The sequence below is a fragment of the Molothrus aeneus genome, chromosome 8, assembly GCF_037042795.1.
Source record: "Molothrus aeneus isolate 106 chromosome 8, BPBGC_Maene_1.0, whole genome shotgun sequence".
Taxonomy (NCBI): Eukaryota; Metazoa; Chordata; class Aves; order Passeriformes; family Icteridae; genus Molothrus; species Molothrus aeneus.
Window position 1 is genome coordinate 7,701,618 of NC_089653.1, and position 26,319 is coordinate 7,727,936.

The window sequence follows — 26,319 nt, forward strand, 5'->3', positions numbered from 1 at the left end:
CAAGCAGCAGATGCAGACAGCCTGAGCCCAATCCTCCCCCACCAGAGCACCCAGTGCACCCCAGCTCAGCAGTATCTCCAGTGGAGGAGGAGGAGAGGACACTTCAAAAGCAGCCCTTCCAGTTGCCTTTGCCGGGAATGGAGAGCCAGAGCAGAGCTGGTGGAGATTGAATCTAGTGATTACTATAAGGGATTTGCTGTCTCTTTCTTTATCCCTCTCTCTCTTTTTTTTTCTTTCTTTTTTTTTCTTTTCCCCCCCTTTTCCCTCCCTCTTATCCCTTTCGTGGTGCATTTGTCTTCGAGGAACCTGGGGTGTTCTTTTCATCAGTTCAATCTCTCTCTGGCACTTGAGTCTTGATTGGCTGAAGGACTTAGGGGAAAAAAAAAATCTTTAATTAAGTAGATAATCTCTTCTTAGGAAGTTCTGCGGCTCCGTTTCACCAGCCCCCTTTAGCTCTTACTTTAGGATTGGTTATCCTTTGCAGAAGGTGGGATTCAGGAGGCATCCGCCTCTTCATCACACCAGGACTGCTGGGTGGAAAAGAACTCCATCCCTTCCCTAAATTAGTTGTGCTTCTTTTTTTTTTTCTTTTTTCTGGTGGTGGTGGTGGTAACCAAGTTTGGGTTTTTTTTAGGATCTCCTTTCTCCCTCTTTATTTGGATTTTATATTTCACATGGACCCTTATCTGGGCATCTTCTTCCTCACTCCCTTCTTCCAGTCCTGCTATGCCTGGTGAGTATCAAGAGCATCACAGTCTGTGTCACAGGCAGGTGCTCTTCCCAGATACCCTAAGGAAATTCCTCTTCACCTTCCTAAATGTCTCCTCTTTCTCACTTAGCTCAGTTCTGTCTTTAATGGAATCAGATATTTAACCAAGTCCTTACACACTCATTGGCAGAGAGGTTAGATCTATGAAAGTCCCTCTTTTTCCCTGCACTTCCCAAAAATAACTAGGGGCCAGATTGTAAGCTGGGGTAAAATAGGGGAGAGTGGATGCTGAGACCTAGCCCCTCACTTTCAAGTGGGAAGATAACCCAATGGAAGAGCCAGAGACTTCTGTTTTTCCAAAGGCTCCCAGTCAGCTTGTCTTGTCTTAATTAAATGAAGTGGGGCTTCTCTCACGCTCCCCAAAGAGGACAGTCTGTGATTAAGAGCTCAGAGCCCGCAGGGGTGAGTTAGATCCACAGGAGTGTCACTCTGGATGAGCAGCCTGAGAGCCCAGCTCCTTGGCACACACAGGGGCAGAATTTCTTGTCTGAAATTCATGTATTAGGGTTTCCTGGGGAGCTGCTTTTGCTACGGCGATTGCTACAGCTTGGTTTTCAACCACCTGAGTCCCATCAGACCAGATCTGCTGTGCACAAATCTGTGGCCATCTCCTGTGGACCTCTTGCTTTGTCCTGAGGAGGGTGTTATATTTATTTCCCAAAAAGTTCTTTAAGGGTGAACAGAAAGAGATCATGCTTGCATCAAATCCTGTATTGTTCCTTGTGGGATATATCTGTCCCATTCCCAAAGGGAAATGATCTCTGCAGGTATTTTTCCTATGTGGTTTTTACTGAGTACCCAATTTTTTTTCTCAACTGCAGTGATGCCCTGGGGAATCTGCTCAGTGGGTTACAGACTTATCTCTAACGGCAAGCAAAGTCTTTTACCATTCAATTACTAAAATCCCCTGCCTTCTCCATAGCAGATCTCTAGGGTTATTACCATGGATGGAGAAATCAAAATTACAAAAAGAGAAACTAAAGAGTAAATGGGAAATCATTCCTGTTAGTCTGGAAATGAAATTTATGTTCTTTCAGAGATTTTCTACTCCTTTCATTAAAAGAATACGCAACAATTTTTATATGTCCAAATACTATAAAACAGCAAACTCAAGATAAACCTTCCTTCTGGAACAAGGGTAATATGTATGTTCTACAGAACGGCTAGGCAAGAGCTCATGCTGATTTTATTGTTATTTTTCTGCTCTTCCTGTGTATGCCTTGCTTTCCTCAATAAAAATAGGTTTAGAATACATTAAAAGAAAAAACCCCAACATTTTAAAGAAACAGTTCAAAGAGAAATTTCAGCACACAAAGTAGAGCTAAATATGGAAATCCAAGACATTTTCAGTCCAAAGCTGGATGTTTAGATTCCTGTCTCTTAGTAGTTTTTATCTAAGAGAAAAGTTTATAGATCAAGACAACCTCGCTTCTCTCTGCATGTTGCTCATAGGTCATGAGTTCCATAGAGAAAGGAAAATTGCAACCTTTATTTGAAATTATCATTTTGCAGACACTCTCCCTTAACTCTTTAGGAGAAAAACAAATTTGTGAGAGTCATAAAATAATTCTGCTTGAAATTTGTGCCGGTTTTCTCTATCTGATCCAACGGCTTAAAACACGTTATTTTTTTCTTATGATTTAATCACAAGAATTGGGAGTGGGAACATGGTGGGGGAGCAACATAGAACAACAACAAAAAATGGTTTTTTATATATATGTGGCCACTTCCCTTCTTTGCATGTGGATTAGCTTTTACCATTTAATGGACCATTCAACCAATGTACTATTTCTAGGTGATCAAAATGTCAGGGTTGCATTTAGGGACAAAATCTTCAAAATAAATATAACAAAATAGAGAAAAATGAAGAAAAAATAAGTAAAGTTCCAAATGTTATTGAGTTGCTGCCCAGTTTCCTCTCCTGTGGGAATAATATAAAGATCTCTAACTCAGTAGTTTTCTCCTAAATATATTTTTTACACTTCAGCTGTGGGACTGCCTTTGGTTTCCAGCCTCCCTGATTTTCTAATAACCTCGGGGAGTTCATATTGAGAACAAAACTCAGATCCAAAAGGAAATTCTATCCATTTCCTCTATTTACAATAATGACAGTGAAGATGTAAATCCAGCTTTATAATTTTCTAAAGAGCAGAACCAGCAGCATAGTAGCCCGAGTGGGTGGTAAGGTATCAGACAAATATTGTAATGAGAGATTAGGTAAGGCTCTCAGGGCATATTAAACTGAGAAGAGTGATGCTAAACTGATGAGTGTGATGTTATTGGTTAAAGTTGTAAATGAGACAGAATTATCAGAGGCTTATTAGTATTTGATATGAATAAAATATAATGGGACAGCTGCTTGGCAGGGTTCTTTGCTTTCAGATTCAATAAAACTATGACAGAAAACTCCTGCTGAAGATATTTACTAGCTTTGAGATAATTTTCTAATATTGGATCCAATGAAAATCTCTTGCCCTAGATTTACTTTTTACCTGGAGACATAGAGTTGTGCTGAGGGAAGCAGTGTGTCCTGGCCAGGGCCCTGCACAGCCTGGGGAGAGGGCAGAGGAACTTGGGGAGTGTGTGTCCTCCCTCTACCCGCTCAGCTACAAGCCTCCTCCGCTTCAGCCCGTGTAACGCTGTCCTGCAGTTTGAAGATGGAGAGAAAGGGGGTTACACAACTAGAAACTCCCTGAGCTTTCTCTGAGAACAGAAATTACTTCAAATGTCTCTTTTCATGTGTGTGATAGAAAAAAAATCACCAATGTCATACAAATTGGGCTGGTTAACACCAGCTATGAATGCAACTACTTAGTTAGTTTAGTATTACATTCTGCTTTCCTTTACAATGGAATGAAAATTTAGTAGAAGTACATAATTTCTTTTTTAAAATCACACTACAGACAAAACAATGAAGAGAGATTTTGGTAGTGATTCCTATTTGCAGTACAGAGGTGATACTAGAGACACTGTCACTATTGTACTGTATCTGTGTAAGCAGTGGCTTAATTGCTCTCTGCCCTTACTGGAGACTATATACAGAATGGAGATGCATTTTTCTTAGCTAAATTATAAGACCAAAGAAAAGCACACAGATTCTGTCTCCATTACTATCTTTCCTTCCTCCTCAATACAAAGAAAAATTTCAGCCAGCCTCTAGTCATATGATGGTCCCATCTTCCCTTCTCCTGAACCCACCTGAAGCTGCAAGAGTTAAATGTTGGGGTGTCAAGTGCACAAAACACTTAAAACTTCGTGAATCCTTTACTTGTTTAAGTCCTACAAACCCAGCCAGCAGCCTTCCTGTCCGTTGATGTGAGAGCTCAAGGAAAATGCCTTCAGTCTCTCTGACTTTATAAACTGTTTAGAATATCCTGCTGGGAAAATGCTACTGTATCATTTGCTCAGCTGCAGATGGAGAATTGGCATATCCTGAACTTGGCCTTTTTGTGGACCTTGAGGTTTATCCTGGAAGGAACAGATCCTCTGCTTCAATGCAGTCATGTCAATTGACTCCTGCTAACAGGCTGGTTTGCTGTAAACTGACATTGCGGATTACCGTCCTCCTCCTAAAGCCGTCCTTGCAACTTCTCAGATGTTCCTAATCCAAGGGTTTGGATTAGGAAGCAAATCCCTTCCATAAACTATATACTATATACATTTTTTCCCATGTGGGTAGGAAAACCCAAATTCACAGTATATAGTGAATATATATTCACTATATACTGTGAATTTGGGTTTTCCTACCCACATGGGATATATCTCTTCTTTTGGTGACAAAACCAAGATAAGAGAGGACTTGCAATTTACTAGCTCTTGCCTATGCAGGAGCATTTTACCAGAGTTTTCTCACAGCTGCTACCAGGGGCCCAGATTCACACTGACACCATCCTGAGTGTGGTCCCCATAGCAAAGCACTTAAGGTCAAGGCAATGGACAGAAGGGAAACCAGATGGAAAAATGACTTGTTCATGCTGCTACCCAGTTGCGTTAGGATGGGGACCCATGGAGCTTGCACAGTCTGATTAGCCCCAGGTTCATGGCCCTGTGTGATTCAGGTCACCCGATGCTCTAATCACTCGGCTACAGATGCCGTCTCTCCAAGTCCCAGGAAATATTTAATTAGCTGTACAATGCAGAAGCAGCTTCCAAAGGAAAATTCCTCTGCAAAACAACCGTCGACTTCGTGCTAAAGTGCCCATGGGGGTTGGAGCACAGCCGGGTCTGAATCCCAAGCCTGGAACAAAGGGAAAGAATCTCCTGTTCTCACAGCCCACTCCTGTTTTGACCTAGGGGAATCTTTCCCAAAGAAAGTTTCATAAATGTAAACACATTTTCACCAAAAAACCCATAAAAACCAAAGCAAAACAAAAGAAAGCTAGACTTGCCAGAATGAAATGTTGCAAACTCATTCTCCTAACTCTAAACCGTAACAGCAAAGATCAGGTTTCTTGTGATTTTGACCAAGCTAAAGTAATGAGACCTCCTTTTGTGGTGTACTTTGGAAAGGATCTCTGTGGGTGCAGTTCTGGTGGAGGTGAAGTGGGCTTGCTAACTGCACAAGTGGTTTTCCAGGGCAGGACAGCATCCTCTCTCAATCTCTCACGTGTCTCATGTCTGGGCACCAGTCCTGCCACCCTGTCTGTCCCCATGTCGATGGCAGGGCTGCATTTTGACCCTCAGCTTTGGACAGCATTGCCTGCTTCTGACTGTGCTTGAGCCCACCCTGGGATGCCCCCACAGTGTCTGTGCTGGATTTGTAGCACAAAAAGACAGTATCTTTCTGTCCCTTATGCCGGAATACTTGTGGCTCATTTGAAGCAGAACATAATTTTGAGAAGTTGAAGAACCAAGTTTCTATCAGTGCATGCTCTGTCATCTTCCCAATCACTCACTCACTGCAAGATCTCAATCCACTCATTCCACCTCTCTGGCCCCAGTGTCCTCTCTGGGTGATAACAGCAGTCACCCATTTCTCTTGAAGTGTTGAGTTCCAGCAGGGAAAATGTTCCACAGACTCAACAGAAATAGTGATGTTATTTTATAAACCCAGAGAGAGTGGAATTAGGTATTTTTAGAAGACTCTCTCTTTTCTTACTTCACTTCTGATTTGGGATATTTCAAATTGGCACTTGGGCTTCTTCAAAGTGTCAGTCCTTTCTGCCATGATGCAGCTAAGCAGGATTCACCCAGCCGTTCTCCAAATTCTGCAGGTGGTCACTGCACCATATGGAGTCCCAACACTGACTGATCATTTGCACAGAAAGAGTCTTTCTTACTGGAGAAAGACTCAGACCAGACAGCATCCATTCTGCAAGGCCATAGTGTTGCAGACAAGCCGCACTGCCTGACCCTTGGAGATGATCCCTCCACAACTTCAGTGGGAACAGCAGAAAGCTTAGTGTTTTGTCTAGGACCTCCCACCCACCCCAAACCCCCAGGGTCCCCTGCACAGTGTCCAAGAGGATGGGAAGGACAGGTATATTTGTGCTCAGCCATCACCATAACCTGACCAAGACGAGAGAGTGGGCAGTAAGACATGGCACCACAGGAAAACAAGGGACTGTGATGTGGAGAGATGCATCTGGACTCATATTGCAAAAGAGCAGTGGTGTGATGCCCTCCCTCAGCATGGTCCCACTCCTGGGGGCTGGGAGAAATGCTACCCTGACTTTAGTCAAGTGAGGTAAAAAGCAAGGCTAGGGGGACCAGAAAGCTAAATAAGGGGTAGATTGGTACAAAGGGTAGCTGAGCAGAGGAAAGCAAAAGGAGGGAGCAGTGAAGGAACTGCAGCCCAGTACAGTCTGACTGGGGGAGCAGGGTGGGGGGAAGGGGACAGCACTGTCCTGTTCCTTAGGGAGCAGCAAAGGGACATGGTGGAGAAACCAGAGGTGCCTGCAGCCAGGAGACAGGCAGACTGTGGGGGAGCGAGAGGAGAGCCCTGGGATGCCTGGCATTCCCCAGGCCCCTCCACCATCACCCCCTCCCTGCTGACACTGTCTCTATCTTCCAGGTCAGTGAATAATTTCCTGATGACGGGCCCCAAGGTAAGAGAAATCCCTTTGATCTCTGTCCCTGATTCCACTAAACACAGAGAGGGAAGGAGAGAGAGAGAGAGAGAGGGGCTCCTCCTTCCCACTCCTCTCCACTCAGCCTTGGCCAGAGCTCCTCTCACCCCCAGGTTTCAAGCAATAAGGCAAAGAGAAAGGCCAGGAACTTGTGAGCTCCTTGGGCTGCATGAGCACTGAGCAATGCTGACCTGGGGTTCTTTTAAACTGGTTGGGGCCAGATTCTGGAGATTTGTCTATTGATGCCAGCCAAGGCTCTCACCTGACATCTCTTGCTTCCTAAGGATCAGGTTGGCATCAGGGTCCACACTGATACAGCTGGGAAGTATTTTCTATGGGCCCTGTAAAACATACTTCCTCAAGGAGCACAGTTAGAATTGCCAGGACTTTGTTCCATATTTTTGACCCCTCACACCTTTGTGCTCTTCTTTCAGAGGTTTTTTTTCTTAGCCAGAAGCAGTTGAAAAATTTACCCAGATTTTGTTCTGGCTATTCCCCAAGCCCATCTATCTCCCAATACACTGGTGGAGCAACCTTGCCCCAAAGCACTAGCTCTCCCCCATGGGCTGTGGTGAAGAAGGCAGGCTGAGGCACCTGCTAGCCTGGAGCTCCCTGATCTGAGCAGAAAGCTGTTCCCTCTCATGGTGGAGAGATAAGGGGTTCCCATGACAGAGGCTGGCTGACACATTTCCTAATGTGGCTAACAGCCAAGAGCTGAGCTTTCTCCCACAGGAGGCTCAGGCTCTGACCCAGCTCAGCAGGAAATGGGTGTGCTGCTGGTGGTGGTGAGCTTCCCAGGGAAGCCAAGCCAGGAAGACCCTCTGAGCTCTGTAAGTCTTGTCTCTGTAAGATGGCACACAGGTCACTTTCAGTTGAAAATATGCATTGTCCCCGTGCTGACCTCCAGCTCTGTTCCTAGGCCTATCTCATCTACTCCAGCAGTGTGGCGGCCGGGGCGCAGAGCGGCATCGAGGAGTGCAAGTTCCAGTTCGCCTGGGACCGCTGGAACTGTCCGGAGAGGGCACTGCAGCTCTCCAGCCACGGCGGGCTGCGCAGTGGTAAGGAAAAAATTGGATACCACTACTGGGACCCCCTTGCTACAGGTTAGAGCCCATGGCCCCCTCCTCTCTTCCCAAGTGCCTCCTTTTCTTCCCCATTCTCACCTGAGAAGAGCCTCTCCCAGGAATCACCCCAGGGATCTCCCCAGGAGACCCCTTCACCCATCAGCTCCCAGATACAGTGGGATCTAGCTCCAAGGCCTCCTTGCAATGCCAGCCTTACCCATGGACCTGCTGAACCCCAGCTGGGACAGGACCAAACCTTACACAATTGTCTCCCCACAAGGATGCATCCCCCTGACCTGCACATGATCTGCTGGATCCCATGCTAGATGGTGTCCCAGGGTATGCCCAGGGAGGCTGAGAACCAGCACAGGCTGCCTGGGTAGCAAGCAGAGGGATAAGGCTAAAGGGAGCAGGAAAGTTCATCAGCGGCTGTGCTCAGGCCAAGAGACAGGACAAAAGTCTTCCTACATTTTCCAGATGTCAGAATCACCCTAGGCAGAAATCCAGCATCGCTGACCTGGGCCACTGTAGAGCATGGGGCTGTGGTCATTGTCACTGTATCCTATTCCTTACCTATTTGCAGGTCCCAGGAAATATTTCAGTGCATATCTGGCCCTCAGACCTATGTTTGATGCTCATACCTGCTTTGTAAAAGCAGGACCTGGGTGTGGAGGAGAGCCTCAGGCCTCTGGTGGGACTGGCAGCAGACAAGAGACCAGAGCCCCAGGCAGAGGTGGACAAAGGTTTCAAAGCAGGGCCTTGAGGAGACAGTTGCAGCACAAGGCCCGCTCTGAGACCAGAAGCAGGTCCTGGAACCATTCCTGTCAAGGTTATCCATACCATATTAAAGGAAAGCCAAAGGCTCAGGGAAGCCAGCTGATGATTCCCAGACTGATCCTGGTGGGTAGGTATGGTCACTGCTCAGAGCCCTTTCAGCAGAAGGTACGGCTCGAGGGGACTGTGGGGAAGGAGTTCTTTGATACTTGGAGAGAACCCCTTCCCGTTGGGGTGTGTTAGTGACAAGTGGGGGATATTGGCAATCTGTGCTATATCACCACTGTTGAGGTCCCACAAGGACAACCAGGTACTATCTCCTCCACACCCTTTCAAATGACATGAGTCAGTCTGGATCATATTTGGGAGATTCTATCTTCATGCAGTTCAAACCCAAATTAAACTAATCTGATATGTAGGGCCTCTTCTCCACCCCACAAAGTCTTCCCCAATGCAGATGTCCTGTGCAGACTCCTGCATGGTAGGAACAATTTCTAACACTGCCCTTGCCATGAAATCTTTTGCACATCTGCTCTCTTTGTATTCCCCCCGTGACAGCAAACAGAGAAACAGCCTTTGTCCATGCCATCAGCTCTGCGGGTGTCATGTACACACTGACCCGGAACTGCAGCCTGGGGGATTTTGACAACTGTGGCTGTGACGACTCCCGCAATGGACAGCTGGGTAAGGAGGGATGAGCTGCTGCCCCTCACTCATCCCAGGTGGCAGGAGAAGCTCTTCTCTCCTCCACTGAGGCCTGCAGAAACACCTCCCCATCCTGGTCCCCACACCTGGGAATAATGCCCAGAGAAAAGCTTTCCCTGGTTCAAACCAAAGTAGCTCTGTGGAAGTTAATGGAGTCACCTCCAGTTTACACCAGCCAAGCTCTTGATGCTTTCCATTACTTTCTAAATGAGCAGGAAAGTAGAAGGGGCTGCAGTTTCCCTGGTTCAAATCAAGAACTCTATTTAAGCTGCTGGAGAGAATGACTATATCATACAGGCAGAGGAGTGGATCTGTTGCTACGCACCTAAATGATCTTGGTATAGCAGCACAGGTCAGGGACCTCAGGATTCCCAGGGTCTGCAGGACCAGGTTGGCCTACAGCAGAATGACCATGAGAAAAAGCAGGGTGGCATTCATAAACCTCTCTAGCACTCGTCAGCATGACAGGCACACAGGAGCACAATCACTGTGAGTGCACACAGCCATCACACCCTCCACATGACAGTGATTTCCAGGCCCTCAGCCACCAAGCACCCCTGGTGGGGAACTCCAGGCTGCACCACTTCAGCTCTCTGCTCAGCTTTCACAGAAAACACTGACATTTAGGGATTTTGTTTTGAATAGAAAGAGGTCAGATTTCACATTATCAAGATCTTGTAAAAGCCACGCCCTGCCCAGCTACACTAGGCAGTCAGTATGTGTCACTTTATGACAAACTCCTCTGGAGTGTCCAATATTTAGTAATTTACTTTACTGGCTGATAGTTTTGAAAACAGACACTACTGCAGAGGTGTCCAAAGCTTGGGAATGCCCGTCTCTAGCAGAGCAAGACTTTTGGGTAACAACACATCAAATTCTATCTTCTCTGGAAAACCACGTTAGTCATGCTACATTTCCTTTCCCCCAAATATATCTGGTTTTAATACAAAACTTTCCATTGTGGACTTAAAACCTTGTAAGGCACAGGAAACTTTTGGGCTCGACCAAAACAGCATGATTCAATTCAGCCACTGGACTGAATCCAAGCTGGTGAAAGGTTTTTCTACTTCCTTCAGTCCCAGTTCTTGATTTGGACTGCATCATCCACTGCAATTACTCACCTTCCATGAAGCACTCCTGTCTCTCCCTGGGAGAGGGGATCACGATGCCCTGGGGAAGTCCAGGTGAGGACCAGGCCTTTCCAGAGAGGCACAAGGCCTTTAAATCACAACTCCCAACATGTACCAATGTGGCATGTCAGAGTCAGAATGTTCCAGATTTCAAATCATCATTAAAAATTTGGCATCTTTCTCTAGGAGGAAAAGAACGGCATGATGTTTTTCCAGTCCCACTCAGCTCCCACTCAGTTAAGAAAAGTACTTTCACATATTTTTGTGTAATTTCACAGTTCTTTGCTGACTCCCTTGTTTCCTGATGGTAACTAGAAAATTAGACTCTTCTAAGATGCCAAACATCATCTCAGAATTCTGGGTGTGCCAAAACCACAGCCTCCTTGATGCACATGTGCCAGGTTTGGGCTGTTCTGGGCAGAGTGGGATCTGTTCCTCTGACCAGGATCCCTCCACCAGTTTGTTGATCCAAGTTAGCAAGATGCTGTTCCTGCAAGTCACTCTGAACCAGCTGAAGTCAGGGTTTGAGAAGTGATTAGAGACCCAAAGGCTTATCTGCATGTCTGCTAATGCATGGTAACTGATAGCTTCTAAATCCTGCTCTACAGAAAACCTGGAAAGCCCTGTGTTTGCTGTACAGGACATAACCCCTCTGCTGCCTACCTGAGCCACTTAACTATCCAGGCCTCAGGAGAGATGTCATGAACTCAATGGGAGGGAATCTGGGAGTACTGTGTGGTGAAAGGCTGGATTTGCCCCACAGCCTCCATTCCCTCCCATCATTTCTGAAACCTCTTCTGTGTCTTTGACAGCACACATCTCATCTCCTTTCTTAGGGGGACAAGGCTGGCTGTGGGGAGGCTGCAGCGATAATGTGGGCTTTGGGGAAGCTATTTCCAAGCAGTTTGTGGATGCCCTGGAGACTGGACAAGATGCCAGAGCTGCTATGAACCTGCATAACAACGAGGCAGGTAGAAAGGTGAGCGCCTCTCTCCCTCCAGAGCTGACAGTGCATACCAAATTGGCTCTGAGCATTCAACGTGGAGAGTCACAATTTGATGTGGCTAAAAACACATGTCCAGAAGAAACAACTTCCTGGGGGGATGGCAGCAGTACAATGGTGTCTGCCCTAAGGTAGCAAAGCTTCTGTGTTACAGTGTTAATGATGTTTCTGCAGTCCTCCTTCTCCCAGTTCAAGGAGGGGAGCACCGTGGAAAAGCAAATCTGTGAGTTTCAGGACTACTGTGCAGGGAGAATTGATGCCAAACTCCTCCACAGGCCTGGAGCCATGGTTCTTCATGCATTGCAGCACAGAAACAGCCCCTCTGTTTTTGTTTTTTTTCTTGAACTCCTCTCTCTGATCACTCTGTAGGCAGTGAAAGGGACCATGAAGCGGACTTGCAAATGCCATGGTGTGTCGGGGAGCTGCACCACCCAGACCTGCTGGCTGCAGTTGCCTGAGTTTCGGGAGGTGGGCACTTACCTCAAGGAGAGGTACCACAAAGCCCTGAAGGTGGACTTGCTGCAGGGAGCAGGGAACAGCGCTGCCAGCCGGGGTGCCATCGCTGAGACCTTCAGTTCCATCTCCAAGAAAGAACTGGTCCATTTGGAAGACTCTCCTGACTACTGCCTGGAGAACAAGACGCTGGGGCTGCTGGGCACGGAAGGCCGGGAGTGCCTGAAGAGGGGCAAGGCGCTCAGCAAGTGGGAGAAGCGGAGCTGCCGGCGGCTGTGCGGGGACTGCGGGCTGGCGGTGGAGGAGAGGCGAGCCGAGATGGTGTCCAGCTGCAACTGCAAGTTCCACTGGTGCTGCGCCGTGCGCTGCGAGCAGTGCCGCAAACGGGTCACCAAGTACTTCTGTGTCCGCAAGGAGAAGCGCGAGCGGAGCGGGGGTGGCGGAGCCAGCCGCAAGCTCAAGAGAAAGCTCTAAGTTGCTTCTCCTCCTCCACAGTCCTGCCTGCCCCTCTCCTCCCCTGCCCTTCCCATCAGCTCCTGGCACCATTTCTCTTTGGCATAGTTTTGTCTCATTCCCACTGCTGCCTCACTGGCGCTTGGGCAAGGCAAAAGAGCTTTGTATGAGTGCTCGGGCCTTGCCCATACAGGGCATTAGTGCAGTGGGCAATGTCTTCTGGGGAGACCTTCAAGTGTTCACAAAACAAGGTGAGACTCGGTCCCTTCAACTCAGTGTCACTCTATCCAGTGACTATGGCATTATCTCTGAAAGCACAGGAGGTTTTGGTGGTTCCTGTGGTTTTGAGCTAGTCTGCTCTGGGCTTTTGAGTAAGTGAGATAAAAAGTATAAGGAAACCGAGATGGCACCAACAATTGGGCAACTCAGATCAGTAATCTGTAAATGAGAGGAAGCTTTAAAAAAAATAGAGGTACTAAAACAGTTATGGCCTCAGGCCTACACTATGAGGAAATACAAAAGACATGCAACTCCTTTCTCAGCAAGCCAGCCTCCAGGGACCCCACAGCTTTGCTAAGCTCTCCAGTGCTTTACTTTACATTTGAAATGGCAGCAGCAAGATCGAAACTGCTGCTTGACCTTCCCATTACACAGCTGTCCAAAACAGGGGTTCCATCACTTGATTTTTACATGCTTTCTCTGTGTCTTCCAACTCTCCACGTCTGGTGTCCCCTTTTAGGCCAGCATTGCTATCAAAGCCCCTGACTGATGCCATAAAGATGTCCTCACACTTCTCCACTACCTCCTTCCTCCCAAATTGCTCCCACAGAGGAGCTGCCAAGCTGAGCCTCCTCCCCATGTCCTGGTGTACTTGCCAAGCACTCTTACCCTGTCAGCTAACTAACTAAATACTTCTTACTAGTCTGAGAAAATAATGTCAGTTACTATTTAATGGTGGTGTAAATAGGAAAAGTGAAGCACTTTGAAGTTTAATTTATTGCACAGTTACTGTGATGTATACATAACAGTTTTTCCTCTACCACTTATTGTATATATTCTATAGGCTAAGCAAGCAGCAGGAAGATTTGGTTGATGCATCTCTGTTCCCTTGCTGAGGCTAGGGGAGGGAGGTAAGAAGCTGCCAGGTGCAGGACTTGGGGAAGCTCACTGCACCATCACAGCAATCTTCCCCTGTGCTGTGATAAGATCATCTACTTTGCTGTTTGAAGTGTCCTTTAGCCAGACAAGAAGCCAGCAGAGCTGTTACTGGCCATTAGACCCATCTTGTAGCCAATATTTGTAAACCAATAGCCAATGCAATAAATCAGTAGCCAAGTGCTTGCAAAATGCTATTGTGTCTAAGTGGCTGGGTGTTCTTTCGTCCCATTTTGCATGTGTATGTTGAAATTTAAGTGTCCTGGAGATTAAAACATACTGCTTACCCATCTGAGCCCAGGAATACTTAACCAGTTCCAGCCAGCACAAGCTCAGCCCTTACCACAAGGGGAAAGGATGTGCTCTCTCCTGAGCTTGCTTGAGGATGCATCCAACTGCAATGCAACTGCCAGGAAGAAATGGAGTGGGGGGGGGGGTAGGCAGGGCCCAGTTGCCCACTACATAGCTGATATATTAAAGACACTCAGCAGCCTGTATTTGTCTCTCCATTATCAATTAGTCCCTTTACTCTAGGACTACCTCAGAGGGAGCAGGAATTTGGATCTCGGGTCTCAGAGCAAGAGCATTCCCGTGAAGCAAGAATCTGGCCTTTCAAAGATTGCAAGAAACCTTGGCCCATTGTCAGGGAAAACTGAAACACTTCCACTTCATACACAAACCACCACTGTTTGCACAGAAGTTCTTACTAGCACAGTGACCCTGCCCAAGGTCTCTTGCATTCCCAGCAGCAATTCCCCTACGTCCCTGTAGATGGTCAGGAAAGGAAGGAGGAAGCAAGAGCCTCTCGACCACCAGGGAAAGCTCCAGCATGGGCCTCCCTTTTCCTTCTGGCTCCCCCCGTTCCACAGTCAGCTGTAGAAGCTGTAGAAGCCGCTTCCCTCTTCCTGCCACTCGCAGTCCATCTCTCCCTGCTGACACTGCTGCCCGCGCAGGCCGTGGCACACACAGCCCCGGCGGTGGCGGCTGCTGGCGCAGGGGACATGCGGGGCACCTCAGCGACAGCCCCACCGCCACACGCTGCTTCCGCCGGGGAAACGGCGACACCGCAGCTGCAGAATGTGCTGACCTCAGCAGCGGGTCCCCCCTCCCGGCGCACGGAGCCCTCAGCGGTAAAGGCCCTGCTGCCATTGTGGGCAGGATTGGATGCTTCCATGTATTCATTTCGGTTTAATGAAGGCGCATTCCTCAGAGGAGAAATATTTACATTCAGCTTCCCAGGTGGTCACCTTCGCCCAGATGACACACAAACAGGCAGCCCCCCGCTCCCTTTTCCAATCCCAGCCTCTTTAGAGGCCTCGGGAGGAGGGGAGACAGCGGAGGGGGGGCTGCTGGGCGAGCAGAATAGAGAAGGGAACAAAATGCTAATAAATCAGCCAGCCAGCCCTTTTCCCCTCCCCTCAGTGGAGTCAATGGAAAGTGTCATTTCACATGCTAATCCCCCTCCGATCTCTTTACAACACCTTTTCCGAAAAGTGTTTGGGAAAAGTCCTTGTGGCCCGTTTACAGCTCCCCGCCGCTTCAGATTCCTTCTTGTCTAAGGCCGCGGCCCCGGTGTGGGTCTCTCCCTCCAGCAGGGCTCCTTACAAAAAACATCTCAACAAAGACTTTGGAGTTCATCAGCCTCCCACTGAAATTCACAGCTGCTGAACAAACTAATCCCCTCTCTTGGCCTTTCTTCCTTTCAATGGGTTCTTGGCTTCAAAGACACTTTGGGAAAGGACTTTGTGGGGACTCACACTGCTCCCTCAATAGAAGTTAGTGCAAGCATTATCTTCAGAGCAAGTGGCTTTACAAACAAATACTGCCTAACAATCTCTGCCCCTCCAGCTCCCCCAAACACACACAAGCCTAGCCTGCAGACATGATGTTATCTGCCACAGGATTAGAGCTCTGTTCTATGTGCCCAGGGATCCTTCCCTGCTGCCCCCTTCCCCCCAGATTCTTTGTCAACCCAAAGGCCTTCTCACCCAACTGAAATGCCTTCTCTGGTGCCCGGGTGCTGTGAAGCCATACACGGGAGGGGGCAATGCTCACTGCCCACAGACTGGGATATTGCCAGCCAGCAGAGATGGTGCTATAAATGGAGTTTGAAGGGTAATATACCACACCAGGGCTGCAGAGACAGGGCCTCTGCCACAAGCCTCTCAAGCGAGTCACCTAACTTCCCCCTCTGCTTGCTTTCAAAGCAAAGAGTTTCAGGGATGGTGCTTACAGGGGTAAACATGAAGCAAAACTAGCAACTGAGGGGCAGGTGGGAAGGATGCACATCAAAGGCAGGATAAACAGCCAGTCTCTCCATGAGTAGCAGTAGCTATACGTGCTGGAGGGACCTAATGTCATTTGTATCTGAGAGGTATGTGGAAAGTCTGTGCTTATTTCTCAGCAGTAGAAGTGGTCTGAGTTAAAGAGAGCAAAGGGCTGCCTTGCAAAGAGTACTGTAACTGAATCCAAAAAGGCAGAATCTAAGAAATGCCAGGCTTATTAAGTGATCTCAGAAAGCTGGAACTTCCCTTATACACTCATTAAGCAAATGTATGCCACCTGGGCTACCTGTGTGATAACCCCATTCTGATGCTGCTCCAGTGTTACCTTTGAAAATCAGCTTTGCTTGTCCCTGCTGGGGGACAGCTGTTAGGCCAGGCTGTTTGCTAACTGCTCCAGACCAAAAGCTCTTCAAGACTCCTTCACACTGAGTATTTGCCTCTGCCAGCAGCAGAACTACAAAAGCTTGTTTTCCTTGAATGCATGTGGTGTGTCCCTAACACCCACAACTCTCAGAAACCCCTGGGCCCTTCTCAGCAACAGCCCTTCAAATTTTCACCATTCAAACAATCTTTTCAAGCCTTTGCTTCCTTTGAAGTCCTCCAACCTTGGGCCATGTAATACAGTCCTTCATATTTCAGAGTTTCGTGACTGGCAGGGTTGTACATACATACTAGCTAACTGACAGAAAAAAAATCAGAATTTCTTTCTTTTGTAAAAAAGAAGTTTGATTCCCCCACCTTTATCACAATACTATGTTTCAATTCAGAATTTAATTCCTTCTTACCTCCTTAAAAGATTACATGAAATCAGCCAACAGATTCCTAACTTATTAACTTATGATAAGAACTGACAATTCAAGGGTATAGATTTCCACACAGGTCCAATCCTTATCCTAGTTCAGGCTGCATGGCTTCAGTGGTGTAATGTTTTTTTCCAATGGGAGACAATGCCATCAAGGGCTCTCTGTTTACTTACTCACATACTTCCAACTCTTGATGTCACGTGCAAAATCTCAAACATTGCTGAGATTCCCCAAGAGAACCTGAGTCTGGGGCCTTCTTGTGTCTGATGCAGATGAACAGTCACAACTGACGCAGGTGATCTGGAGAAGATCAGTGCTCTGACCCTGCAGCCTTAGGGAGTGCATAAGACCTGAGGTCTCACCACATAGATGCCACCCATAGCAGCAGAGCCCAAAATCTGGTTTGCCCACACAGTTCCCAACTGCCCCCTTTGTGGGTGGCCATGCAGACTGAGGAAGTCTCATGCAGCCAGAGTAACAAGCCTATGAAAAAAAGCATCACAAAACGCAGCTTTTATTTCACTGTTCTGTAATTTCTCAGTGCATCAAACCGCAGCAATAGAAACAACACAGCAGCAACAAGGAGGCACTTTGACCTGGAAAGGAGTGAATGAGACATGTCCTCTTCCTCCCTTCTCTGATTCTCCTCCCTCCTAAGTCTCATGGTAGACTAGGTTGATTTGTGTATGTCACTGAACCACAGGCCCACGATAGCATTATCACTCAAGCAGCAAGCAGAGCAAATAGGGACTGGCTACATCCAAATCTTGGGAATAAGCCTTGCTCTCAGCTATGGATCAATGATTATGCTGCCTGGTTAATAACAAGGATGTTGAGAGAGCAGGCAAGGAGGGAGGAAGAGAGGGAAATAAACACACACAAAGATGTGCCCTAAAATCCCATCTACCTTCCCAGATTTCTTCCTCAGGACAGATATGCTTCATTCATCTACTTCCAGAGGAATTGCCACAGTGATGACAAGTCTCAGCACAATCTGTATCTTCAAGTCCTGACAAGATCACCTCCTGCAGCATATTCCTACCACCATAGTGCCAATGGGCCTTTGAGAACCACCTTTGCATCTATCTGTAGGTAGTATGAATGCACCATACCTGTAGCAAGGAGCTGTCTCTCCCTGCTCAAGTCTGGGCTGGTCAGGGTAGCTCAAGGGAGATCTTTATGGGACTTAAACAATCCCTCCTGCTCTTAAAGCCCCTAGGCCATCTGAAAAACCTGAAGTAGGTGGCTTTTAGATAATACCAGTAGGTGAAAAGTCCAGCTGTGCTAAAGTAAAAGAAGTGAAAATGGCCAGGAGCCAGAAAGGGCAGATTTTAGCCCCAAGACAGGATGTGACTGGCTCCGGGGAGAAGTGCACAGAGCACAACCTGCCAATGTTCCTGAATGGGAGAGTCACAGAAACTGGAAAGGGAAATTAGCCCTGGATCTGAAACACTGTGGGCTTGAGCCTGCAGATGATGGGGGAAAAAGATATAAAGGAAGGTGGATGGAGGGTAAACAGGAGACTTGACTTTTAAAAACAAGAGAGCTGGGTAAAGAAGAGAACCAAAGCTGTCCCAGAGTAGACTAGTAGTTAGTCCCTTAGCTGTAGCAGGATATGGGTGCAGAGGGGTGAAAGGGTGAGTCAAGGATGAGAATGAAGAGAAAGAAGGAGCCAGGAGAGATTCTTGCTGTAGCCCAGCAGAGTGAGGACACACCAGCCTAGGTTCCCAAGGCAGCCCAGCTACCACTCAGGAAGTTTACTCTGCAGCGGGGAATAGAGCTTGAGGCTCTTCTGTGGTGCTGCTGCAGGTACCAGACCTGTTTGTTTCCTGAAAAATAGAAAGCAATGCCAGCCTAGAAGGGAAAGATTTTCCCCTTTGTGCTGGGGATATAGGGAAGAAGAAGGACCTCTGTGCAACCTGGACAGCCTGAAATTGAGATCCCAGGGCTGAAAAGTGGCCTCAGACTAGTAAGAAAGAAGAGAGAAAAAACAGTCTCCAGGAGCTGCAGGCACCAGTGGGCTGTCTGGAAAGTGGATGGGGCCAGGTGTGCAGGCTTAGCACAGTTCCAGGCACTGGCACAGACCTATTTCTCCAGAGTCAGAAGGAGAGTCCACAACCTGCAGCACATCAACAGGTGAGGCAGTCCACCAGCTCCTGGTGTGCACTGGTCCAGCTGCTCCACACTTTACACATTCAGCTTGCCTGCTATGGTCATGAGGACTTTCAGGATGGGCATGAAACCAGACACCTCACTGAAACTGCTGCTGCTCACAACTTGGGTGTGAACCAGGAGACCCTGTGGGTAGTTCTTAGCCTCAATGCATCGGGCAATTTCGTGGAGACCCATGAGGATGTTTGGAGAGAGCTGTGGAGAGGGAGAAGAAATGGGTCAGCATGTTCTGTGATATAACACAGGTCTCTCTCCCTCCACACCCTTCATTACTCTTCTCCACTTCATTTTCACCAAACAGCACCTATACAGTCAAGCACTGGCAGGAAGGATAGCTGCTTCTCCCCCTGCTTTCCCAGACTACAACTGCCAGCTGGCATCAGCAACTGGCATCAGCAACTTCAGAGTTTTCTAAGCTAGTTACACTATGTTCACACTTAACCACTCCCAATTGCCCCTTCCCATCCAGGATCTATGTGCCGGTATACTTCTCGAAGGGTAAAAGCACCTTTCAGATACTCGAAGGGTAAAAGCACCAAAGTTAAGATAGAAGATACAAGGCAGGCTGGATTAATGGTCATTACAAGGTTTGGCACTCCCCTTGTCTTCCAAGAGAATATGTGCCAGTTACACAGGTACAGACATCAAGACCCACAGCCCAGTGCCAAGGTGTGCTCAGGGACCCAGCAGGACCACAAGGAATGTTGGCATCTACTTACGGCCTGCTCGCGCAGCTTCTCGTACAAACACTCCAGCCGCTGCAGCGCGTCCTCCAGCTTCCGTCGCGTTTTCTGAAGCAAAACAGGTATTGCTTGTCTGCCAGAGCTTCAAAGGCACCTCTCCAGAGCCAAAGTGCTCTCACTCAGTCCCTCCCTTCCTCTGCCTTTCCACAGCACCTTACCATTCAGCTGCATCTCAGCCTCTGACAGCCAGGGTCTGTGATACAAGCCAACCATGCTCTTATTCTGCACATATACATACATGTACATATATACACATTCTCTCCCCAACACAGAAAGATGGATTGTCCCTTTTCCCATCTCCCAGCCTAGGCACTCCTCCCTTCTGCCAGTACTTGCAGACCACAAGATAGACTGATGACTTCCTAAGTGTGAGAAACATCCACTAGTTAACCCATGGGGTGTTCAGACAGCCTCACTCTGACTGGCCCAAGAAAGAGCTTCTTCCTGGTCTTCTTAGGGAAAAGAGGGAATATCCTTCCCACTCTAGATAACCACCAAGGAAAGTGTGTGAAGTGAGTACTGAAGCTCTGATGAGACTGACCTCATTAAGCCCATCTTGAATAATCCACTCACAGGTAACTTATTCCACTAACACAAATGCCTGGCTCCGGGCACTGCTGGAACAGGCCTGAAAGCCAAAGGAGTTCAGGTGCCTTGCACTGCTGTACAGAGCCAGCTATGCAACCACCACCTGAGCTAAGTGCTTAAGCCCAAACCAACAGGCCTTTCTGTCCATAGAGGGAACCTTTAGATTATGCTGCAGAAATTGCTATGCTGCACTCACAGAAAGCACAGAGCAAACACACTGAAGATGCTGCTCTAATTGCCTGACTCCGGCATAGCAGTCTGGGCTCAGTGTTCATCATAAAACCTATCAACCAGAGGTATTCTGGAAGGCTTCTTAGTGGCCCCAAGCCCTGGGAAGACTTAGCAACCTAACACAATGTGCAAACACTGCTTTTCTGCTTCCAGACAGTCTGGCCTGACACATTGACCCAATGTGACATGTACCAATAGCATTTCAGGAACCAGGGTGGAGAAATTACATTTACTTGGACAGAAAGATTGTTTGGCTTTCTCTTCCACCTGGGATATCTCAGCCTTTTTTCTTTAAGGTCTAAAGATAGCTGGTAATACCAGCTCTGCAGGAACTGTCTGCAGATCAAACCAGTGAATTAGCTGGGTAAATTCTTCTACTTTCCTTAAAAGAAAGAGCCAGGAGGACAGAATCATTGCTCCAAGAAGGCAATGAGAAGCAGGGGATAAAAGTTAGAGAATGCATCTCAGTTCCCAAAGATGAACAAGCCTGCAGCCTAAAGGAAGGAGGCAAATGGACATTAACTTGGTTATAGGGACAAGACTTTTCCTTTCTTTACCCAAACAAAAGAAGGAAGCACCAGTCAAACATCTATAAGGGGAAAAAATCCAATATCAGCGAAGGGAGGACTTACTGGATCAGTGGCAACAGCTGAGCAGCGTTGTACCAGCCCTTCAAATGTAGCCTTCAAAGCCTGGTGCTCAGGGGGCAGCTCCTTCCTCTCAATGCTTTTCCTAGGTAGCTGGTGATACTGACAGAAAAAAAATGCAGCTGAATGAATGCAACAGGAGCGTGAAAGGCTGGAGCAGGTAGATTCCCCTCTTCAAACAAGAGAACAGAAAGAATTCCACCCCTTCACAAAACTAGAGAATATCTGGAAGCACAGAGTTAGGTTATCTTCAGACTGTGATATAGTTCCCGGCCTCTCTGGATTCTCAACTCCCAGCAGGCTGACAGCCTGCCTGGTCTCCCTCGCTCTCTCCCACCCATACCCAGGTGTCATTTTTCCAACCTGGCAATTCCTCTAATGCTCAGCAGAGATGCCTTGTAGGGGCTAGGGAGCAGCATAAGCCCTCTGCAGCTGCCAAGTAGTAAGAACCTCAAAAGCTGAGCTGTTTTTCTACTTGACAGAATGCTGTGGCTGGGGAATGTCCCACTTTCCCTGGTACCTGTAGGCTGCCTTCCTTGGGTGCTCCTGGGGGTGACTGGCCAGATTCTTGCAACCTGGATAGCTGAGGATGGATCCCTTGGGTTTCAGCAGGCACGCCCATTACTGGAGCTGTGATGGGGGCCAGAGGAATAAATTTCTCAGGCAACTGTCAGCAAAGAAAGGAAAGAAAAAAAAAATCAAGAAAACCAAGTCCAAGGAAGAAGGGCTGGTTGCTTCTCCACAGAAAAATTCAACATCCTTTCTAACTTGAAGAGTCTCCAGTTCTCAAGATGATGAAAGAACATATCCCTGTTCTTTCAGCCCCCTGACTCAGAGAATAGGGCCCTTCCTCTTCCATCCTAGATGAACAGTCAAAGCGACAGCAAGAAAACCCCTCTGGAATTGCTCAATCAAACAGATCCGTTACTCCTGAGAGCACTGGTCCTCAGAAAGCCGCTTGGTCTCTGCAACGGCACGAGTCCTGAATGTAGAGATTAGCAGCAGTAAAGTGTCCAACTGAGCAAGTATTGGGGAAAATCCCACGACATGGGGGGAGATTCCTCTTGCAAACACTTCATCATGCCCCTGCTAAGCCAGAGAGTCATGACAGATTCTCTCCAACAGGGCTAGATCAAAAGGAGATGGCTTTAACAAGAGGCTAATCCTGTTGTAGTGAGCACAGCCTGAAGCAGGTTCCCAGCTATGCTGCCAGAAAAAAAGGGCGAGAAGTCTGTTCCAAGCTAAAGAAGAGGGGTGGGGGGTGGGAAGGATGCCAAAGATGCTTCTCATCACACCTGCCAGCAGGCACCAGTGATAGAAACAGGGTACTGAGAGCATTTGTTGCAGAAGAGCTCAGCTCACAGGCCCTCCAGTGCAATCACGACAAGGCAGAGAGCTGCAGGACCAGCACAGCAGGCAGCTCACAGCTACACCTGTCCCAGCTTCTCAGCACAAGTGCCTTATCATTTGGTATCAGCATCTGAGGAGAATCACTGTTGTGAGGGAAAATGCTGCCCCTAGCTGTCAGGTGTGAAGAGAATGTGACCTCCTCAGCCGCTATCAAAAAAATTGTGTAGGCAAGGGCATAAGATTAAATCTGTATTTTTAACAACAAATTATTGTAGGCAGCCTGGGAAGTACTGACAGAGGATGCAACATTAGAGCTGATAACCATATTACAAAACAGCCACCCTGCAGAACAGCATGTGACTTTGGATGGCAAAGAGTCAAGATTGCTTGGACTCCATTCCTAGCCATGAAGGCAGTGCAGACGTAGACAGAGCAACAGGGATAGAGACCTGTGGAGTTTGACAGCAAGCATTTATAGGAATGTATCTGTCACATGGAACTCCCTGGCTAAAAGACAACCAACACATACTGTAGCTGAAAACTTACCTTTTTCTTTTGAAGGCCTCCTCTTCCAGTAGAGGGATCACTCCAAGATTCCTGAGCTGCCAGGACAGAGGACAAGACACAAATCTCAGACTGTGAGAAGCTGGCTGCAGCAACAATTCATGCACAATTTAGAACTTCCTTCAGGAGATGGCCCTTTGGTTCCAATTCCCTTGTCATTGCACTTTTAGACTTTTTCAGCTGAGGATTTTCAAACCCAGCTCACAGGCGCATGAGATGCTCTTGCTTCCCCTTCCCATTCTTAATTTCATTCTTAGGATCCTAGTGTGTGCATAGCCTTAATGAGGTGATGTCTGATCAGACTGAACTGGCACATACCCACTCCCACACAGGAAACTTTTTTTCTAACTACCTGAAGCTTTCTGGATTCTGTATAAGCTGCAGAAGTCAGCCTCAGAGTCAGGCCTGAACCTTGGTGGGGACCTGCTAAGTGTGCACCTCACATTTCAGGAAGTTCTTGGGGTTCCCCAGAGAATATGGCACTGTGGTAGCACAGCAAGAGCCATGCTACAGGTGAGAGGGCTTCTCACCAGTACTCACAGGAATGCTCATGGTGGCAGTTCAAAGCAATACAGGCTGTTCTGATAAAGATTTAGGGGTGGGTTCAGAAAGATTTAGGGGTGGGTTCCCTTCCAAAATCATGTTCAGAACCAAAGCTTAGCAAAATTTGCTGACTGCCAAATAGAAGGGAATAGACTTAACCAGTAAATGCTTTGGGAGCAGAAGGGTGTCTCAGCAGATGCTTCTGTGGTACTCTAACCTCACTCCAGGTAATTTAAAATCCATCAGACAACATGACATCAAAAGACTTGCATCCACTCTTTGTTCTGCAAAGGTCAAATTGCAACTACCTTGTCCGCTGCTGTCCTCTAAAGGTACCTGCATCTTTAGACAAAACCCCAGTATTAATAACCTCAAGCCCATGAGACAGGAATAATCTGTGAGAAAACAGAGGAATTCTAAGGGGGCAATATCAGAATTGCTGGAGCTCAGAGCCACACTTAATGAGCTACTGATCCTGAACTGAGCTTTAAAAATCGCAGGGGAAAGATGCAAAAGGTGCTTCATTACTTTAATTACCTTTATTATTAAAATCCTGGCAGCCTCTTTTTGCCCTCCTTTTTCCCATGATTTCAAGACTTGCTCTCTGATGAGTTTGGATCAGAAGTTTAATTAAGTTGGCACCTATTTCTAGCTTGGGGATTCTGTGCCCTAGAACTCTGCTGGCCCCCACAGAGCCTGTGGCCCAGCAGTCCTTGGCACTATTCCAACCCAGTGGCACTCTGTATCCTCACTGGAAACAGCTATTTAAATTATACCCTTTAAGCCAGGCATTTAATCATCAGACATGAGAGACAACAGACCCTGGTGCATTTTGCTGGGATGAAATACTATCTTCCCTACGCTACTTGTGAAATAGAATTTCTCACCATCCCTGAAAGGAGTGCCCCATGTCAGCAGTCTCCAGCAATGCCTGTCCTAGAAAAAACAAGACCATCAGAGGCTGGAATCAGGGATTATCCTGGCCAGAAAGGAGATGAGCCAACATGTTGCTGTCTTTCTCCCTGTCCCTGACACTCTCAGGAACTTGGGATTTCTGCAAGTGGAGGTGTCTGTTCATTGTGTTAGTAATAATGTTCATGAGCTGTAGATACTATGTTCAGGAATGTCCAGAGCAAACAATTTTGGCCAGTCAGATTGAGTGATTTTACAGTCCCTTTTCAGATTAAGAGAAATACAAATCAAAACCAGAACAATAATAGCAGGCAAGAAAGCACTCTCAAGGAAGCCAGTTTGCACTGCTGAACCAAGCATGCCATACGCTGCCATTAAAAGCAGGGGCAAATGCTACCAAGGAGAAGGGAATTTCTCAGTCGTGAATTCCTGAAGGGCATCTTCAGCCTAAAGAAGTGCTTGAAATCCTTGCTGTGGAATCATCTTCCCTTAACACGGAGAAATGGAGGTATTTTGTTTCTCTGCTGAAGGGACACCTCCTCCTCTGGAGTCCCACTCCATGTAGTCAGACTGCTTGGGGATCTAAGTGCCTGCAAGTACTTGGATTTCCTAAATGAAGCTGTGATATTTGTGCCTGGTAGATAGATGGTCCTGCCAAAGAGCAGCAATCACAACAGTGACAGCCCACAAAGACATTGAGCCTTACCCCACTGACAGTGTAGATTAGAATATGACTACCTTCCAACACCAATGAATACCAAGGAGAGAAATCAGTACAAAGTATCAGTCAGAAAACCCCTTAGGTCCAAATTTTCCTCCACAGTCAAACTAAGATTCAAAGCCAAACCTCACCCTTTAACTAAAGCCAAAAGGGATTTCCAGTTCCCCTTGGAAGAGAGCCCCCAAATTCTGCTTGGGAAGCTCTACTCCACCACTGCTTCTACTGGGACTCCACCTCATCCAAACCACAGGAGGAAAGCACAAGCAAAACCATGCACAAGGCTGGGAGAGTAACAGGGACAGATGAATTACAACCACTGGCCTGTTCCTCACCTAGAGAACCAAGACAGGAAAACTGTCTGCTTCCCTGTCCTGCTGGCCCAGCAACTGCCTGAAAAGACAGAAACTGAAAAAGGTCTAATACCTCCAGAACTGGAGGGAAATAGAGAAGGAAGAGCAGGAGACATTATTTTCTGTATCCAACCTCATGAGTGATAGCATAGAACTTTTATTTCACTTCCAATATCCCCAGCTGTCACTTATTAGTCCTCAGGACAGGTATGTTCCCTACCCCACCTGGACAGCTCCCCAGGCATGCAAGGGAACAACAAACAGCAGTGAGCATGCACACATGCACACACATCAAAACATGCGTTTCACTGGAAGCAGCAACATTGCCTGCCCCACAGGTCTGGAGGTTTCTCTGGGTACTACCTGCATGATCCGTGTGGGGATCTAGCCAAGGGAAGAAACCTGAAAATCAAGGCAGGGTGGAAAAGGCATAATCACCAACAGCTTTAATTCAGTGAGTAATTTCACTGGAGTACTATGCCAAAAAGCTTTTCAGGAAGGAATCTGTCCAGCTGTAGCTTAGAGCCTTTGGTGTGCAGTCCCCACAGACTTCACACAGTGGGATTTGCTATCCTTGGATAAACACAGGTCAGCAAAGAATTTCAGGTGAAGGCAAACATCATAGCCTCAGATCCTTCACTCTCTGCATACATGTGGCTTGGAGAAGCATCTGCTCAAAAATCTATGGATTGTCAGCCTTGTTGTTAGGGATCGCCATAGCCTGGTTAAGCCTGTCCCTTGAGACAGCAAACAGAGAATAATTAAACACCAGATATTCTGGGAAATAGAAGGAATGCCCATGAATGGGGAACTAGGTCCAACAACACTCTTTCTAT

At 47.4% G+C, this 26,319-nt stretch overlaps 2 protein-coding genes across 3 annotated transcripts in view; one reads left to right on the forward strand and one right to left on the reverse strand.

The window, feature by feature from the left end:
• The first annotated feature begins 674 nt into the window (after nucleotides 1-674).
• WNT8B (Wnt family member 8B) lies at nucleotides 675-12,440 on the forward strand. The gene is made up of 6 exons (XM_066554804.1): nucleotides 675-733; nucleotides 6,783-6,816; nucleotides 7,757-7,895; nucleotides 9,234-9,359; nucleotides 11,347-11,489; nucleotides 11,883-12,440. The coding sequence occupies exons 1-6, from the start codon at nucleotides 675-677 to the stop codon at nucleotides 12,438-12,440; spliced, it is 1,059 nt and encodes a 352-aa protein (XP_066410901.1).
• Nucleotides 12,441-17,160: 4,720 nt separating this feature from the next.
• The window catches only part of SEC31B (SEC31 homolog B, COPII coat complex component), a 35,108-nt gene continuing 25,949 nt past the window's right edge, over nucleotides 17,161-26,319 (reverse strand). Inside the window, exons 22-27 of one of the 2 annotated variants that reach the window (XM_066554453.1) lie at nucleotides 25,847-25,885; nucleotides 22,940-22,995; nucleotides 21,564-21,710; nucleotides 21,029-21,145; nucleotides 19,554-19,625; nucleotides 17,161-19,029 (exon numbers count right to left, since the gene is read on the reverse strand). In XM_066554453.1, the coding sequence (XP_066410550.1) occupies nucleotides 18,850-19,029; nucleotides 19,554-19,625; nucleotides 21,029-21,145; nucleotides 21,564-21,710; nucleotides 22,940-22,995; nucleotides 25,847-25,885 (611 nt within the window). In that variant the 3' untranslated portion in view covers nucleotides 17,161-18,849. The remainder of the gene's footprint in view (nucleotides 19,030-19,553; nucleotides 19,626-21,028; nucleotides 21,146-21,563; nucleotides 21,711-22,939; nucleotides 22,996-25,846; nucleotides 25,886-26,319) is intronic. The other variant, XM_066554454.1, reaches the window with a different exon arrangement.

Bases quoted from the DNA above. Each gene is read 5' to 3' on its own strand.
- WNT8B (XM_066554804.1), top strand. From the start codon at position 675: ATGGACCCTTATCTGGGCATCTTCTTCCTCACTCCCTTCTTCCAGTCC. The intron at 734-6,782 runs GTGAGTATCAAG...TCTATCTTCCAG, and splicing joins TTCCAGTCCTGCTATGCCTG to GTCAGTGAATAATTTCCTGA. The intron at 9,360-11,346 runs GTAAGGAGGGAT...CTCCTTTCTTAG, and splicing joins CTCCCGCAATGGACAGCTGG to GGGGACAAGGCTGGCTGTGG.